The sequence below is a fragment of the Pagrus major genome, chromosome 5, assembly GCF_040436345.1.
Source record: "Pagrus major chromosome 5, Pma_NU_1.0".
Lineage (NCBI taxonomy): Eukaryota > Metazoa > Chordata > Actinopteri > Spariformes > Sparidae > Pagrus > Pagrus major.
Genome location: NC_133219.1, coordinates 41047750 through 41067276, shown reverse-complemented (window position 1 = coordinate 41067276; position 19527 = coordinate 41047750). Strand labels below are relative to the sequence as shown.

The 19527-nt window shown below is 44.0% G+C and overlaps 1 protein-coding gene across 2 annotated transcripts in view; it reads left to right on the top strand.

The window, feature by feature from the left end:
• The first annotated feature begins 1949 nt into the window (after positions 1-1949).
• The window catches only part of LOC140996320 (uncharacterized), a 17609-nt gene continuing 31 nt past the window's right edge, over positions 1950-19527 (top strand). The window contains exons 1-9 of one of the 2 annotated variants that reach the window (XM_073466680.1): positions 1950-2065; positions 2187-2273; positions 3626-3708; positions 5161-5263; positions 5818-5862; positions 6222-6312; positions 7223-16100; positions 16222-16308; positions 18185-19527. The exon at positions 18185-19527 is cut by the window's right edge and continues 31 nt beyond it. In XM_073466680.1, coding sequence (XP_073322781.1) covers positions 3630-3708; positions 5161-5263; positions 5818-5862; positions 6222-6312; positions 7223-13726 — 6822 coding nt within the window. In that variant the 5' untranslated portion in view covers positions 1950-2065; positions 2187-2273; positions 3626-3629 and the 3' untranslated portion in view covers positions 13727-16100; positions 16222-16308; positions 18185-19527. The other variant, XM_073466679.1, reaches the window with a different exon arrangement.

Genomic DNA, 19527 nt, shown 5'->3' with positions numbered 1-19527 from the left:
GCCATAAAGTCACGCTCTCATATTTCATTGGACGCCTTCAGCTTTGATCGCAGCACGATCATTGATGACGGGAGAGTCGGGCCGCTGCCTACAGTCCTCCAGCACATCCCGAACACTCTCAGTGGGTTCAGGTCTGGACTCTGTGGTGCTGATACTGATGTCTCCTGCTCCCTGGACCAGTCCTTTCCAGGTTGAGCCCGATGAATCGTCTTAGAATAGGTCAGTGTCATCAGCAAAGAACAAATCCACTGATGGAAAAACCTGGTCGTCAGCTGACCAACTGAATCGACCCCAGACCAAACACTGCCCACAGGCGTGTACAGTCGGCGCTGGGCATGATGAGTGCAGCTGAAACGTACTGATCCCTGCAGTAATGATCCAGTTGAAGGCTCTGACCTGTTCGCTTTCTTAAATCCAGGCAGTGTACTTCTACTCGACTACAATTGTCTCACCGCTTTAGTTACTAGTTACTTTTCAGATTAGCTTCCTGCCCAGTGAAAACCACGTATCTCCAGATGTGTTGATGTTGAATGTTTGTGATAAACTGACAGAGTTGTAAAAAGTACCAACAGTCAGACTCGAGTAAAAGTAAAGATATGGTGTTAAGATATTACCTTGTAAAAGTGAAAGGGCAGCTACAGCTAGCAGCAGTTAGTGGTGATCTGCTGCCACCTGTTGGTTTAGTATCACATATTAATTAGCTATTTGTTTTAGCTTATGTTGCTATTCTGTGTATTGCTGCAGGGCTCCTTCATCGTTGTCATTAAATACCTGACCTGACATCGAGGAGTGTGTTTCTTCAGTTTCTAGTATGACTTCAGCAGGGGGACATTTCTGACACACTGAAAATCTGTAATGTGTCTGAACGTCCACTGAGTCGTGTAGCGATGACGAATGTTTGTAGCTAACTGAAGACAGACGACATCACGGTCACATGACTTAAACGTCTCCACCACTGAGCGTCTTACTGCACAATTACTATCCAGGTTTTCTATAAACTGATCAATGTACGAGTTGTAAAGTCAGAGTCAGAACAGTGTGTAACTAAAGTGGGTCTGTGAAGACGGACTAGTGAGCAGATGAGTCTCCGTGTTCGCTGTGAGGACGTTTAATGTCCCCGACAACCTCTGTAGTCTCATTGAGACACTTGTTAGCAACCGCTAACTGTTTTTAACACATGAAGAGCTTTATAATTAAACTGTGGACATTTAATGAAGAGTTTATGTTGGAGAACAAAACATGTGAATATGTTCAGCCTGTGGGAACCACACACCTTATTACACACATTAAACTGAAAACACACTCAACACACTCACAGACTTTGAGACGAGGGGACGGGAAGTGCTAACATGCTAACATGCTAACAGATTTCTGGTTTAGGACTCATTACTACAGCTCTGTGTAGAGGTCAGAAGATCTCTGTGATCTCACGTTTCTTCCTCGTCTCAGGCTGAAAAATGTTGCTGCAGATTTCAGCGGTTCAGCTGTGTGAGCTACAGGACGTTAGCATAAACGAGTTTAGCTAACTGACTGACGAGCATGACACAGCTCTGTTTAGACATCTCTTGGAAGTGAAAGTTTGACGACATGTTTAGCTAACATTGGTTAGCATGCTACTAGCAGTTACAGCTGGGAGAGAAGCCTGCCAAGCCAGAGACCCCTGTTCAAGACTGTGTTTCACATTTGTAAGTATGACATCATCGGTTATTTTCCAGCTTGTGACAACAAAATCTGATATTTTTAAGGAGAACCAGGACATTTCCCGCCGTGTTTGTGGAGACAGAACCAGATGTTTTCTGACTGACCAAGAGCTTTAAAGAAAGTAAAACCCTGAGCACCGTCACCGACTGTTTCATGAGTTTGAGTGTTTCATGAGTTTCTCCTCCAGTGTTTGTCTCAGTTCTGTGTTCAGCAGCTGGAGTTCAGCGTTGACTCTCAGTCTGAAGGTCACTGTAGCTCCGCCCCCACAGCACCTGATGAGGACCTGATGGAAGACGGGACGCCTCCCCCTGAGCACTCATCCACCTCCACCGCTGCTCCTCACATCAACCCTCCACTTCACCAGGTAACCTTCAGCAGGAGGAGAGCGTCTGCACCTGATCACTGTGATCAATGATCAGTACATCAGCCCTGAGCAGCTGCTCATGATCAGCTCATTATTGATCATTTTGTTTCCTTCTGATCAGCTGCTGTCAGAGACAAGAAGAGGTGGAGCCACACCACAGAAGAAGAAGAAAAAGGAAGAAGGAACCAACGAAGAAGAGCAGAGACAGGTGAGTGATGATGTCACTCTAACTCACAGGAGGCAGCTGTGATGACACAGTTGGGGTTTTACTTGAATAATTTCCTGTTTTATTTTGAAGGGTCACTCCTCGTGTGTTGGTTGTTGTTTTCTTCCTGTCTTTGTGTTTTTCCCGTCAGCTTGTTGCTCATCAGTTCATGAGTCCTCAGTGTGTTTACAGACAGTCTGTTAACTTTATCCAGCTGCTGCTCGCTGCAGTTTGGATTCTGCCCTTTTGAACGTCCGCCATGTTTGACTGCTGCCTCCGGTTTTGAATGTTTCCTCACCGTCCTGTCAGCCTTTGTTTGTTTGTTGTTAATAAAGTTTTTGGATCTTTATGACAGCAGATCGCTCAATTAAAATGTTTCAGACACAGACGACAGTGAAGCCGACTCAGCTAAAGTCTTCAGAGTGAGGAGCTAACGGTTAACATGGCTCATTATCAATGACAGCAAAATACTGTAATTATGCTTTTGTAATGCACGAAGGGTAATTATTTAGAATATTCACTGCTGAGAATTTGAATTTCAGCAACATTCTGAAGTAAAGATGGTAAAATACAGGAAAATACTGTAATTATGGTCCAGCATTGCTGTAAATTTAATGTAAATGTGTATATTTACAATATCTACAGATGATTATTAAAGTATCATAATGTCAGTGTAGTAGCTGCACACCTTTAGTACCTGCACACCTGCCATCAATCCCCTCACCAACCCTGCAGTACTTCAGCTCCAGTTCTTCACCCACTCAGCAGCAGTTTGTTGCGTCAGCCCTGAGATGGTGAGCGTCTCGGCCACCTTCAGTATTCTTGTTGTCGCTGGTGTTTTCTGGCCTCGTTCTGATTGTGTTCATCAGATCAACCCTAACCCTCTGCTCAGCTCACAGCCTTCATCCTCAGCCTGTTCAATAAATCAACCTTACTGCACCTTCAGAAACATAAACGTTACTCTGGTTCATCTTCTTTCAGCCTTTAGTTGATATGGATGCAGCAGCCTCCGTCATGGTGATCTGTCTCGTCTTTCGTCCACACCTTTCTCCAGGTGTGTTTTTCTGTTGAAAAGTCTTTGTCATTCACTGACTTCCGTTTGTTTTCCACCACAACGTCACACACGGTGCAGAACGTCATTTCCTTTCAGTCTTTGGCAGTGATTTATGTTGTACATGTAAGATGTATATTCATGACTGAGCTGTGATCTGTGAAGCTCACAAAGATGATTGGTCAAATCTGCCTTAAATGGATGAGACTGAAATCTGTTTAGATCCAGCTGAGTTCATGGCTGAAGGTTGGATGTGTTTCTGCTTCATGAGAAGTTGTTTTTGTCTCTTTGTCATATTTTACAGTGCGATGGCAGGTTGGATGAAGAGCTGGAGGAAACTGAGGATTGTGATCCTCTTCAGCCTCCTCAGCCTCACTGAACCGTTTGGTAAGAAATGTTTCACCTTTTAACAGATTCAGGCTCTTGAATCTAGTGACTCATAGAAAGTGTTGATACATTACATCATCTGTCCCGAGTGATCCGATCACAGTGTTCAGCTCTCAGTCCGTCAGTTCACAGCTGCATTAACATCTGTCCTGAGTGACCACCTGTGATCTGATGTATATATATATATATATATATATATATATATATATACTTATATACTTATACTTATATATACTTAACTTAACGCTACACAGAGAAATGTCTGCTGTGTTCCCTCTGTAGTATTTATTCATGCTAAACAACATGTCCTGGTACTGACCCATTCTACTCTGTTTATGATCTCCGGTCATGCCTCTGCCACAGTAGGTTAAACATGCCGGTCCTACAGTGATCATCAGCATCCACAGATGTGTTTTAAACTGGTGCACAAAGCCAAACTGAGTGAACACACACGACACATGACTTTACACTCCACTGTGGCTACAGTCATAGTCTGATTGCCAGCTTAAGTGATTGGCCACAGCAACATGACGTCAGGACCCAATGTGAATCCACTCGCCGTGGTATGAAATGCTGTGTGAGGGTTTTTTTCCCTCTTGGCACGCTTGCCGGACGTGACGCTCGGGGCGTGGCTAAATCCTCGATTCCACCTTTGATTTCGAAGGTCGAGATCATTTCGATCGATATCCGACTTACAGTCGAGATCGCAACACCCTTACCTGAGACGTATGTTAATGTCAGGTGTCAACAGACTCGCACATGAAACAGTGATGGGATCTATAACGACACCTCAAAATACATCTACAGGGGGCGCCGATTAGCTCAGTTGGTGGAGCGGGCGTCCCATGTACAGAGGCTTTGTCCTCGCTGCAGCGGCCCGGGTTCGAGTCCCCGTCTGGGGCCCTTTGCTGCGTGTCACTCCCCCTCTCTCTCATCCTGTTCCCTGCCATCTCTCAAGCTGTACTGTCAGTAAATCTGTATAAAGGACAAAAAAATAATACAAAAAGAAAAAAAAATACATCTACAGACTCCTGTAAACTACATTGTTTCTGAAGTAATATTCTCAGTCTACTATTTATTTTCTCTGAGTCGATATTGGGCTTAAAAGAAAGTTAAGAGTCAAGCCAGAGAACCAAATATTTATATTCCTTTAATTAATCCACTAATTGATGGATACACACACACACACACACACACACAAACAGATCCAATACAAAACAACACACTATAAGACTTCATCTTATTCAGTAAAAGCCTGTAATTTAAACTGAATGAATGAGACTGTGAGGATTGGAAGAATAAGTCACAGTATCATCAGCGTATGGTTGAATATGACAATCAGAGGAGCAGCTCATGTTGTTTGTCCACAGAGCAGCCAAAGTCACATTTTAAAGAAATCAGTCAGTCAGTGTGAGCATGAGGAGATGATGAAATTTAAAATGTATTTCACAGCGGTGAGAGATGACGAGTGGGAGGAGCTCAGCCCTGATGTTGCTGCACTGCACCGCCTCAGAGGACTTCATCAACACATGTTTCATCAGCGGCTCAACCAAAGGTAAACTGAAACATGTTTTAATCTCCAGAGTCCAGACTGTTGAATCTGTCCACTTCTTCATCCAGCATCATGACATGAAACAGCTGTTCCTTGATTGAAAAAGCAATCAATACAATGAACGCTGCAGAACTAACAACTAGTTAATCAGCACCAGGTTTGGGCCGTCCAGCTGGAGGCGTAATAACTATAATGGAAACCACTAGAGACAAGACTGATGCTGCTGTTCTAAACCTGTTAAAAGCTCCAAAAGTTGCACAGTTGGTAGAGCACACGTAGAGGCTGTGTCCTCGCTGCATGTCATCCCCCTTTCTCATCCCATTTCCTGTCATCTCTCTAATCTGTCCTATCTAATAAAAAGCCATGTAAAGTCCAATAATAATATTAATAATAATAATAACTCTAAGCTGCAATAAGAAAGCTGCCGGTCTAACAGAATAGTCAAGTCTGTCTCAGTACTTGTGGCTTACTTGGACACTTTTTCCACATCTGGTTGCTAAAGTGAAAGAAAAGGGAAAGAAACATGAAAAGATAAGAAGGACTGTGTTTTATCTCAGGGTTACTTCCGTCCACGGGGCCAGAGAGGAGAGATCCATCAGCAGGTAAGAAAAGATTTATCTTCTCAGCTAAGAATTTTGGTTTTTGGTACAACTGCTTTCCCAGTGCTTCAAATCGGGGGTCGTTTGTTTGTAAATGTTTAATCTTTAAAGGAACAGTTCACCCACAAAATGTAATTCAGTCATTATCTCCTAAGCCTATAAGCATATGATTATAAAGAGTTGATGTGGACCGACCTTTTTGCACAAACAGTCATCCAGTGTGACTGGCGAGGCCGAAATATTGAATTTATATGAATGTGATGTTCAACATTTATTTTCTTTGGGAAGATTCTTTCAAACTGAAGTCAGATCAGGTCTTTATCAGATTTTACTGAAGTTGTATAATATCTGTGATTTTTGAGGATGGACATCAACCAAAACCCGATGAGTCTGAAGGACGATTTGAAGGCCTGTGAGAAGAATTTCACATCATGTGTCATTCAGATGGGACAGGTTTGTGGATTTTAAAGATATGTGAAGCACTTTAAAAGACCTGAACCCGGAACTGGAACCAGCATAATTAATACAAGTTATCAAAATAGTTGATATATGGGAATAAATTAAATGAGATAAGGCATAGCAAAAAATATAAGAAGTAGAACTAATGTTCAACAATATAATGTCTCATAACTTAGTGATGTAAAGAAGACTTTAGAATAATGAAATCAACATGCACGCTTTCATTTATCTGTAATACTGTAATCTACATCAAAATCTGTATACTTGTTTATCCAGCCCAATCTCACAGCAAAGCTTGTAATAGACCACCGATCCACTAGAGGTCAGAATGTGAATGTGACGGTTTGCCTCAGCTAGCCCAAAATGTATGTGGCTCAGGATAGAGGACAAAATGAATACTACTGAGAAGCTGGCAGAGGCTATATCCCTGTTGAAGTTGGCTACTGATCTGGCCAATGACAAGCCAGCAACTGGATCAGCTACCGGCTCGGTTAACTGGTAACAAGCATTCTTCGGCTACCTACATTGGCTAGTGATTCGACTTCCTTCTTCTTCTTTTGTATTTTGTTCACTTATCATTGGCCAGATCAGTAGCTGACTGGAACAGCGATATAGCCTCTGCAGATTTCTCAGTAATATTAATTTAATATTAATTTTGTCCTTTACCCTGCGCCATAGTTTTATTAAGTGGAACCATGATCTTTTCTCAACCTAACCAAGTAGTTTTGGTGCCTTTATTTTGAAAGTGTAACCAGACGTTGCATGTTTGTTTTGTCTAACTTGACAGCGAGGTAGACTTGAAGCTGACATGGTGGACCAGTGGGTCAGTTACATGGTTTGGCATGATACCAGGTTGATTTATCTTCACCTGATTTATTTAAATGTTTTTTGAATTGTTTTCCAGGACTTAGAAAACTTCTTGGGAGCGATTGATGAACAGAAGATACAAGATCGGCTGCTAAGTGCTTCGGAGATCTCGCACAGCTACAGCCAAAAACTTCTGGTCATGACTGACAAAGAAAAGTCAACCAATGACAGAGTCCAACAGGAATACAGCATGGATCCTCATTACTCAGTAATAGTCAACAACGACTGCCTGCACAATGCCTCATGTGTACCAGAAGCAGACAGCTACACTGTGGTGAAGATATTTGGACATGTTTCCGAAGATGGACAAACTGTGTCTGGCCTCTCTGGCTCCTCAGCTGCAGAGCTCATGTTGAAACCATCACTGGAGGCAGCACCAGTGTTCTCCCTCGCCGGAAACACAACCACACACTTCCAACATAACTTCATGAGGATTTTTATGGTCCGTGGCATCAAAGCAGTCTTAGAAACAAACCAGGAAGGTCACCAGACGTACCAGGTCATGAACCAACCTGACTCAGTTTCTGGGTACAAAATTCCACAAAGAGCAGTTGATCATAGCACACAGTATGACCGCCAGCAGATCATCATCATGGAAGACAACCCTATTGTCAGAAATGCTGCTTCATATCTTTATGAGAAGCATCCAACAGTTAGCTCTGTCTATGTTCTTGATGAAAACCGAAACCCCAAACTGATCCACGGTGAGTCCGTGCCTCTGTCGGAGGACAGCAGACTGGTGCTGGTGGGGCATGGCACAAGAGACAACTCTGGAGGGATGAGACTGGCCGGATACAAAGCGGACGAAGTCTCCAAAATCATTCAACAGACCTACAGAGTCTCAGATGAAATCAAAACAACAAGTGTGGTGGCCTGTGACATCGGATCAGATCAAATGTTTGTTGAAGCGCTGCTGAAGGGGCTCCAGGAGACCGCCAACATCAAGACAGAGCTGCATCTCAGGAATGCTGTGCTGCAGGTCAGGCACACAGGAGAGAAAATCACCCAGGAGATCTCCACTGAAGGGCTGAAATGGCTACATAAAGATGACAGCAAGAAAGTGGTGGCAACCCTCGACAGGAACGGAAATGTAATTATTAGAAATGAGCCCAGCAGTAAAGGAGAGGCTGTTTTTACCAATGAAAGAAACTTTCTAATGAACAAAATACCAAAGAAACGTTTTCTGGTCTACAGAGACAGCTGGCCAGATAGTCCAAAGAGATTCCTTGATGAGAATATTTTGAAGAAGTTTGACCAAAACGCTTGTGAGGAACTTGAAGCTCTGTCCTGGGGATTATTTCACAATGACCTGCCCCGTCCAGAAAGAGTCAGCATCAACAATGTGCAGCAAATACAAGAGCATTATGTAATAGGCAAACACGTTGATGATGATAAAAGGATAGAGTGGATCAGTGACGAGCAGGAACTAAAGGACATTCTCTCCAAGTGTTACGAGATTAAATCAGGAAAAGATGTCAGAAGTATCATCCGCCACTATGCAAAGACTGGAGAGAATGAGGTCACATACCTGATGGTCAAAGACTGGATATATGCTGTCGATCCTCAAACTCTGTATATATTTCCAGTTGGAAAAAAGCTCAACAACAACCAAATAGGAGATGACCAGAAAATTATTGACATTATGGGCTGTATTGAGGAACAGCTGGGCAAAGAAAAATACCCAGACATGAGAAATGGAATTCTTGATAAAAACATCAACCCCATAAATAACCCAAAAGAAGACTATGTTAAATATGTGAAAGGTATTTTTCTTAGAGAGCACACAATTACCCTCCCATTATCTACTGAGGCCTGGAGCACCTCTTACTTCACTGCATCAGTTATATGTGAATCTGCCAGAAACTTCCGGACATTTCCTGAGGTTCTCATGGCCCTGGACCTGACCGATAGCCAAAACAACAACATCAAAGAGAAAGGACTGAAGTTTTTTTTTGAAGAACATCCAATGGCAAGAGGATTAAGTTGGATTGACCCAAGCAGGCGTGGATTTAGTGGCTCGGCAACACCTAAAGGTTCCAGCAAATATGACAAGTTTCAGAACAGATTAATGAAATTTCTTGAAAAAGTCATAGAAAAAGAAGTCAAACATTACAAATCATGGAATCAGGCAGATGGAGAAAATATTCTGTCTAAAGTAGTGAGCATTGCAGAAAAATACAATATATTTGAAAGTAATTCAGTTGAACAACAAACCATCATCAAAGATTACCAAACTTTCAAAGAAACATTAAGTGAACCTCAAGCATCAGGCTCTTTGGGAGGCTACAATGACGGCCACATAACGTCCCAAGACCTAAAATCTGCCACAGAGTTGGAAAATTCTTTCAAACTGGACTCATATTTCTCCAGGGTGAGATCATCATTTGCTGATCAGATCTACAGTCACATAAAGGCAAAATATGGTGAAACTCTGGGAGGGCTGCGCCTCCAGGAGGGCAGTGCCAGGATGGAGGATGGACAGTTCATATGTCAGCTTGTGTCTGAGGCTGCTGATGCTCAACCTGTTGAGTTTAGGGTTGAGTTATCTCCAGAGACTCGAGGCTACAATGAAAAGATGTTGAAGAAGATTGACTCAGCGGTTCATGACCTGGAGAGTCATAGTCCAGCCCCCTCCCATCAAGTCAGCAAGTATGTGGAGCACAGTGGGACTGCTATGGGGGCGCTGGGCCTCATGCTGGGGCTGAAAGGAAGCGTTCGTGCGTTTGAACAGGGTGACACCGCACATGGAGTGGCAGGAGCTCTGCAAACGGCTCATGGAGTGACAGCCATTACAACATCTCTCATCGCAAAAACAGCTCTGAGCTCAGAGACAAGAGTCGCCCGAGCTGCAGGAGCATTGATGAGAAGTCCTGCGATGAAGAGGACCATGGCAGTTATACCAGTGGTGGGAATTGGATTCGGGATATACAATTTTGAAGAAGATATAAAGAGAGGTGACACTCTGGGATACATCGATGCTGGATTAGATGGTTTTATGGTTGCTTTGGATTTTGTTGAAATTGCTCAGCCTGAACTGGTGCCGTTCATAGCGCCTATAAATCTGGCTCTGTCAGCAGTCCGGATGGTCTTTGATGATGTTTATATGAGCGTACATAATGAACTGAACAGCCTCCCGAAGGATGCTGGAGCTCTGGAGAAACTGGATGCTGTCCTTACTGGCTCTGAGAAGGGGATTGTGCATTTTGCAATTCAGGTGGCAGATTTCTTTTACAATGACCGTCATGAAGAAATTGAGGAGGGACACAGACTTGTTGCACAGATATCAGACTATCAGAAATATTACAGAGTTACCACAGAACAAGATGGAAGCAGTGCCATTGATTTTAGTCATGGTGACTCTTCCTGGAATGGAGGAGGTATTCAGTTCTGCCTCGCTGACCAGGGTCAGTCTGAGCTCTGCATGGACTATTTTGTTTCCAGTGACGAGAATGTTATGAGGAAGTGTTGGAGCATTGATTCACATGGAAGCAACGATATCATTCTTGGCCTTGGAGAGTCCCATCAACTAGAGTACAAGACACTGCAGAAGAAAGTGCTCATGTTCATTCCAGCCGGCTCTGTGACGGTGGTCTCAGGTTATAAAGCTGTGTCAAACTCAAGGTACGGGATATACAAGGGAAACAGAGACTCTAATCGTTTCTTTGCCAGTCAGAAAGCAGAGGACCAACATATGATTGAAGTCATGTTGAGTTACTATTACAAACTTTACGGTGAACCAGGTGATGACATATTCTTCCTCGGTCCACAGAGGAGTTATGTTCAAGGCTCTGATGGAAAAGACACGTTCATCATCCCAGAAAATGGAGGGAAAACAATTATTAACAACTACGATCCCTCCAAAGCCCTCGACACTCTTCACTTCAGTGCCGATTACGGTCACATTTCTGTGTCTAAATCTGTAGATGACGTTGTGTTAATGTATGAGGGCAGTCACACTGTGACCATAGAAAGATGGTTTTTAGGGGAAGTGTATCGACACATGAACATGATGTCAGGAGACGGAGTCTTGTTTGAGATTTCCTCCTCCGTGGGTCCTTCTGTTCAGCTGGTGGCCAGAGGAATTAACAAGATGTTTAAGACACAAGGTCAAACTGTGGACACATCACAGCCACTTTTAAGTACAGTTACAAACATCTTTGGGTCTCAGTACGATGACGTGCTCATTGGGAACGGAGAGAAGAATCTGATGGATGGAGGAGGAGGTCGAGATCGATTGGTTGGTGGTGAAGGAGAAGACATTTACATGGTGAAAGACCGACAACAGTCCTCAGTCTTGATTGAAAATTACTCCAATGACACTAAAACAGACCTGGCCATACTAGAAGCAAATCTTCACACCTTCAAAGTCAAAGTTGAAGGTGATAATGTTGTTCTGAACGCTCCCCACAACATCCATGTGACTTTAGTGAGGTGGTTCAGCTCACCAGCAGACAGACACTTGCTTGTTGTCACAAAGGATTTTATCACTTTCACAATCTCAGATAACAAGGCTGACTGCCTGCAGAGTGACCCGTTCCTCAAGTGTATCAGAAGTCAGAGAATTGACTACAGCAGCTCTCCATCTGCGCAGGTCGTCGACCTTCAGGAGGACGAGGCTTTGAACAAGGTGACGGAGGTTCGCGGGTCAAAGTTCGACGATGTCATCAGAGGGAACGAAGAACACAACGTTCTCGTCCCAGGAAGCGGAAACGATTTCCTCCAGGGTCGAGGAGGAGAGGACTGGTACGTTGTCACACCAGGTGAAGGAGTCAAAACTATCAACAATCAATCACCAGATCAAGCCGTGGACATCCTCTTCCTGAAAGAACAATACCAGCATATAACATGTTCCTGTGAGGGGCAGAGCATCATCATTTCAGTACGTGGCAGAAGAGATGTTGTTCTACAGAACTGGTTTGATTCAAAGAGTTATCAGCACCTGCAGATTCAGACCAGTGACGGAGTCACAGCTGGACTGATGCCCAACACCAGCAGCTGTGAAGGTTCTTTAATGTCACCTTTATCTCTGGATTACAGGAACCAGACACCTGAACCACTCCAGTCCATCGAGGAACAGACTGATGAAGAAACTGATGAATGGTTCATTTCAGTAGTAGTTGTAGGGTGCTTCACATATGAAGGCAAAATTTCATCTGGCAGAATGTTCTGTGGCTTTAGAGGCAAAGTGATGAGGAGTGATTCTGACTCGGTGAAAGAAATGTACGGCTCCTCTGGTTTCGACATCATGGAGGGGAACAGAAATGAGAATCTGCTTGATCCTCACACTGGAGGTGGACTGATGTTTGGGGGAGAAGGAAAAGACAAGTACATAATCAAACATGGATATGGAGAGGACATCGAGCTCATGATTGATAACTTTGCAGAAGATCAGATTATTGATACCGTGTTGGTTGACATGGATTTTCTTGATGGCAGCCAAGTCACAGTCTCCTCATGTCCAGGAGATCTGTTTGTGATCATCACGACTAAAGGGCAACATTTAAAACTCAATCTGCTCAACTACTGTGATGGTGACAAACATCAGCACGTAGAGTTTCAGAGCTCCGATGGAGTGAAATTCAAATTGAAACCAGCAAACTCGACTTCTTTTCACGTTGAAGCTTTCAAAGTGACTCTGAAACAGTCTCAGGCTGACTGCCGATTGGACCTCAATTCTCAGGGAAATCTGTCCACCGTTCTTACGGTACAAGGCTGCCCCTCCCAGTCCAACTACATACTGGGTAACGCTCGAGACAATGCTCTGATTGGTGGCTGGAAGGATGACGCCTTGGAGGGAGGTGAGGGAGACGACACACTGATGGGAGGGAATGGAGACGACATGCTCATTGGTGACTTGGGAGACGACACTCTTTATGGCGAGGATGGAAATGATACGATGATGGGAGGCTCAGGCCGGGACGTCTTCATTCCTGGACCAGGGGCGGATCTCGTGGATGGAGGTTCCGGCAGAGACACAGTCCTGTACCGAGGTGATCATGACATCGGCGAAGGGGTTTATGTGAACCTGCTGACTGGACAAGGCCGCTACGCAGATGCTGAGGGAGACGTGTTGAAGGACGTGGAGATGGTCGTTGGCACCGTGTACTCAGATATCCTGGTGTCTGGTTATGAAAGTTCTCTTCTCAAAGGCTCAGACGGCGATGACATCTTGGTGTCCACAGGTGGTGACTACCTGGTCGGGGGGGATGGAAGTGACATTTACATGCTGGCCTTCCACAACGGTTCAGTCACCATTAACAACTGTGCAAAGGACAACGCCACCGACGTCTTGTACTTGAGTTCAGGGTCACGACCAGAATTTGAATATCAAATATTATCTGACAGAGTTGTTCTGACGTTCAATGGACAGAACCAAGGTAGTGTTAAAGTGACACTGGAGGGCTGGACCAGCGATGATGATGAATGTGGTCACTTGAAGTTGGTTTTCAGACGGATGGTGGAGTCAGTGGACCAGCTGCTGAGAAGTGCCAGAAGAAAGGGTCAAACTGAAGGACGCAGTTTGGACTTTCTGGATTTCTGAGTTCTGGATCAGTCTCATCCTCTTCTACTTGGAATAAATCCTCTAAACATGTAGAGAATCAGTTTTAACAGGACAACAACAAGCAGACAAACGTTCCTGCAGAGTCAGTTTCCATGATGGCTGATGTGATGTGATGTGTCGCTGCAGCTGAAAGTAAAGACACAGTTTCTAAACTCTGTTGATCGTCTTTTCATCATCATTTATCAGATCTGGTTTGCAGTCACTTGTAGTTTATATGATTTGGAAACCAGATGTTGAGAACGTTTCTCTCACATCACATCCTGGGTTCAGAGTCACAGCTTGGTTAAATATATTCGTTAGATGCAGGACTCAGTCACTGTCTGAGGCCAAGGAAACGCCTCTAAAGAAATATTCTACTGGGGTTAAAATGTCTGGTAGTGACAGAATTCAGTGCTGAATATCTTCAGAAAAAAGATTTTTAAAATTATACTTCAAAAGACTTCTAAGTTTTACATGTCATTAAATGATTTGCCCTAATTCTGTAGCCACTATAATAATAATGACCCTGCCCTTGTAACAAGATAAGATAATCCTTTATTCGTCCATCAACAGTAATCTGCAGTAATATCAACAGTAACAGGAACAATTTAGATTCTATACTTTGTGGTTACTTCCTGTGGATTTCACATTAAGAGCGGTGATTAAAACTGAGTCCTGTTCCATAAATAAATGATGAATGAAAACGTCTTCATCAGACACTGATGTTACAACAGGAAGTGAACCAAACACCTGAAAGCTTTTATTTTGAAGTGAAGTTGCTCTCAGGTCAGATTATCAGCTGATTCAGCGTCTCTGGAGACGAAGAGTTGTTGTCTTCATCACGTCTCTGCAGTCTGATTCTCAGTGTGAACTGAAGTGGCTGTGAGCTGACATCACCTCTGCAGGTGATCTCAGGTGAAGGTCTGACAGTCGATCAACATTTACTGAAGAGCAGATATTGATTTTAGAGTGAGCAGCTGGATTGATCCGGCTGCAGCAGGATGACCGGAGTCACGTAGCAGAACTGAGTACAGCACAAATGATCTGATCTGTTTCTTCTTGGACAGTTTGCTGAAATAATTAAATAAAGAACAAGATTAATATTCATCAAACTTATCAGAAGCTTTAAAGTGCGTTCAGCCCAGGAACATGAGTTATGAAGCTGCAGACTGTTGACGGGACATTTTAATGTGATGTAATGTCAGTGACCTGCAGCTGGAGTCTCGCTGTGCTGACGAGTGCAGATGATCTGATCTGTTTTCATAACTTTACACAACGAAACGTCAAGTTTCTTCTTTTAAAACACAAACAACTGACTTCTCATTGAAACAAGTTGATTTTATTAGAAACACTGAAAATTCTTGAGCTTAAAACATAAAAACATAAAAACATTTAGGACTCGATAAACATCAAAGAGTGATGTGACAGTTGAACTGTGGTACACCTGCTGTGGGTGTTTCCGCTGAACTCGGCTTTTATTTGATATTTCACAAACCGTCCGTGTTGTCGGATCAATTCTTGGCTCCACATCAACACAAACTTCAGATACTGACTCATCTTCTCTGCTGTGGGTCAGACTGGAGTCACAGCAGAGGATTGTGGGTATTGTAGTCAGCAGTGTTGTAGCTATAACATGTCTTCTTTCAGAAAACATCCAAAATACACATTTAAGTGTTTATTTAAGTTCATATTCCTGTTTTGGACATTTATGATTAAGATTCCTCATTTGAATATTTAAACACAAAACATCAGAAAAGTTAAATAAAAAAATAATTGTCTTCATGTGAGTCATCAGCTCGTGAAGTTTACGGGAATATCTGAGAGCTAAAAACACTTTTTGTCTCAAAATGTTGAGACAAAACTTTACAGTCCTTTAAAATGAGTTCACTGCTTCACTCAGCAGGCTGACGGACAGCAGACGTCCACCAGTCTCTGTCCTCAAGCTTCTCACAGACGCAGTTCAAATGATCCTCTTCATCTGTAGTTCAGTACACAGTAGTTATGTAATGTTCACTTCTAGCTCCATTTATGACCAGTTCTGATCACACCACATGATCTCAATGATAATAATGATAATAATAACAATAACCATAATAATAATAATAATAATAATAATAATAATAATAATAAAGATGATGATGGGTAAACACACCATCTTAAAGTTGGTAAAATGTCGGTGTGTTCAGAGCAAACATCAGTTCGTGCAGCTTTAAATAAATCAGCAGCTGGAGTTCAGCTGTTGACTCAGTCTGAAGGTCGCTGTAGCTCCGCCCCCACAGCGCCTGATGAGGACCTGATGGAAGACGGGACGCCTCCCCCTGAGCACTCATCCACCTCCACCGCTGCTCCTCACATCAACCCTCCACTTCACCAGGTAACCCTCAGCAGGAGGAGAGCGTCTGCACCTGATCACTGTGATCAATGATCAGTACATCAGCCCTGAGCAGCTGCTCATGATCAGCTCATTATTGATCATTTTGTTTCCTTCTGATCAGCTGCTGTCAGAGACAAGAAGAGGTGGAGCCACACCACAGAAGAAGAAGAAAAAGGAAGAAGGAACCAACGAAGAAGAGCAGAGACAGGTGAGTGATGATGTCACTCTGAGTCTGAACAGGTGTGACGAATAAAGTTTATTCAAACAAACTCAAACCAGCTGATTTCTGGTTTAACTGGCTGACGGTCTGCAGTCCACACTTCCTGTATCACTTCCTGTATCTGCTGATGATAAAACTCCCTGAGGATCAATATGTTGATTGACAGGATGATACTTCAGTTGAAAAGTCTTCACTTTAAGATCTGCTGATCAGACGGTTTGTCAGGCGAAACTCTTGTTTGTCTGAGATCATCAGGAAGTGACAACAGGCGTGAGGCCGGACTGATGCTACGTGCTAACATCAGCGTGCTGACGTTCAAGATTCAAGATTCAAGATTCAAGATTAACTTTATTGTCCCACAATGTGGGAAATTTGTTCTGGGCCATTCGCCCCTGCTGCAGCCACAAGTATTACACACAGTCACATACACTAGATATGCACATGTGTATCATACAAAGTGCCGAGGCATAAACGTGCTGGTTTTTAGCTGGTATAATGTTTATGCCTCGTTTGTTTTGTGTCAGCACTAACGGACGTACGCCCCCCAGTGTTCATCGCAAGGAAGTGTATTTCTACAGACATGGAGCGAACATGAGAGAGGCTAACCTCTGTTTTAAAAGCTCATGGAGCATCTGGTCGGCCAGCTGACGCTAGTTTGGTGAAATATTTAGTTAAACGACGTATAAGTGAGAGAATTATGGACATATCCTGTCATGGGACCATAACCACGTGTAAATGCTAACAGGACGCTAATCCTCTTTCTTAGAGCGACTGGTAAAGTGTATCTTCCAGGTTAGCAACATTATAAAGTGAGAACCACTAACGCTGCTGTCATCCTTCAGCCCACTGAGCTAACGGCCAGTGTCACGCATAATCATTTCCACAAGACCTCCACAGGAAACTGATACACCAGGATACTGTAGCGTCTCATGAGAAGGAAGCTACGAGACGTTATCCAGCTTCACTGACGTTTATTGCTGCAGCCACACACAGGCTGCTGCAGGCTGCTGCAGGCTGCTAGATGGGGTGGAGCTAGAGGAAGAGGATGGGCCAGAGGAGGAGGAGCCAGGGGCGGGGCTAGAGGAGGGGCATAGGGGGCGGGGCTACGATGGCTGATCTAAAACATGAGAAGGTGTCAGTGATGGAGGCTGAAGCAGATCAGCTGATCAGAGCTCCACCTGATGGTGCTCAAATAAATACAGGTGTTTCTGATGAAACGTAAACAGGAAGTTCTTCATTCATCTCAGCCATCGCACACACACACACACTCACACACACATACACACACACACACACACACACACACACACACACGTCTTGTTCCCTCCTCCCCTCTTGGTGGTCGTCACGGTAACACTGAAGCCCCTCAGTCCGTTGCTGTGGTAACCACATGGTATTTTTAGAGCTGATAATGAAGCGAAGCAGAGAGAGAGAGACCACCTCCTCCACCTCCTCCTCCTCCTCCACCTTTACCTCCTCCTCCTCCTCTTCCTCTTCCTCTTCCTCTCTCCTCCCTCCTCCTCTTTCTCTTCCTCTTCCTCCTCCTCCTCCTCCACCTCCACCTTTTCCTCCTCCTCCTCCTCCTCCACCTCCACCTTTTCCTCCTCCTCCTCCTCCTCCTCCTCCTCCACCTTTACCTCCTCCTCCTCCTCTTCCTCTCCCTTTCCTCTCTCCTCCCTCCTCCTCCTCCTCCACCTCCTCCTCCTCCTCCACCTTTACCTCCTCCTCTTCCTCTTCCTCTTCCTCTTCGTCTCTCCTCCCTCCTCCTCCTCCTCTTCTTCCTCCTCACACTGTTCACGTCTGCTCTGTTCTGTGATGATCTGCAGTTCATCAGATCATCTGTTTCTGTTTTTAATCTTCACAGATTCATCTGAGCAGCAAACACCTCCAGGACCTCCAGCACCTCCAGGACCTCCAGGACCTCCAGGACCATGTCCTCTGATCATCAACCATCTGGACTCAAACGTTTGTGTTTGTGGCTCCATCTCTGCTCCTCTCCAGCTCCTCCCCCTCCTCTGCCTCCCCCTGTCAGCTGTAGTGTCCCCCGCTCTGTCCCGGTGTCTCGTCGCCGCCTGCTGGTCGTCCTGCTGCTCTGCAGTCTGCTGCTGATGCTGCTGCTGCTCCTGTGGAACTACCACTGTTTGTTCATCTCCCACATCTGCTCCCCACCGGGGCAGGAGGGGCAGGAGGGGCAGGAGGGGCAGGGGGGGCAGGAGGGGCAGGAGGGGCAGGAGGGGGCAGGGAGGGTAGTGACCCTCTGGACCCGCCGGTGACACCAGTCACACCTCCTGGAACCAGTCTGAGCCGGTTCTACCAGGCAGGAACCAGACACACAATACATTACTTTTTCATCTAAAACAATAAACAACAAAAAGAGAAACTCTCTAATATTTATCAATATTTAGGATTTATGGGATATTTCTACATGGAACAGGAGGATATTCAGAGATATGTCTGTAAACTTCTTCAGTAATTTTAATATTTCACTTCCATGAAGTAACTGTTGTTATGAGAAGCAGGTTGAAAACAAAATGTGAGCAGCGGCTGTCTGTTTCAACTGATCCACCACTGAACCAGTAACACAGCAGCATCACCAGACTCCCTTAACAAATGTGGTGATTTTAAGAGTTGTTGAGTTAAAACAAACTTTATAACGTAGTGAAACTCTGTCTGACAGATTCTGAATCATTGTCTCCTTCTTGTAAATTCAGCATTAAATGAAAACAGTAAGTTGTGTGTTTCCTTGTAGAAAGTGTCAGTTTGTGGCAGCATGGCTGCACCAGCCTGTCTGCTTCTGTGTCTAAAGTGCTAAAGTCTGACCTGCCAACATTTAGCAGCTGTTTGAACACACTGTTTACACTGATTTCACCATTTACACTCAATTTATGAAAGAAGAAACATTTTATTGATCTAAACATGTCACATTTTACAGATACACTAAACAGTAACCAGTATAGGCGACTTCTTTGTCCCCAGACTCCCTTAACAAATGTGTCAGTTTAGTGAGTTGTTGAGTTGGAGACACTTTATAAACTGTGTGAAACTCTGTCTCTGACTGATTCTGACTTATTTGTTCCTTCTTGTAAATTCAGCAAATGTTCTACATGAACTTCTTTCTGTCTTTGAGTAGAAACATGGTGTAATGTTCATGTGACATCATCAGTGAGTGAACAAATTGGTGGGATGTTCCTTAAAAGTGTTAGAATG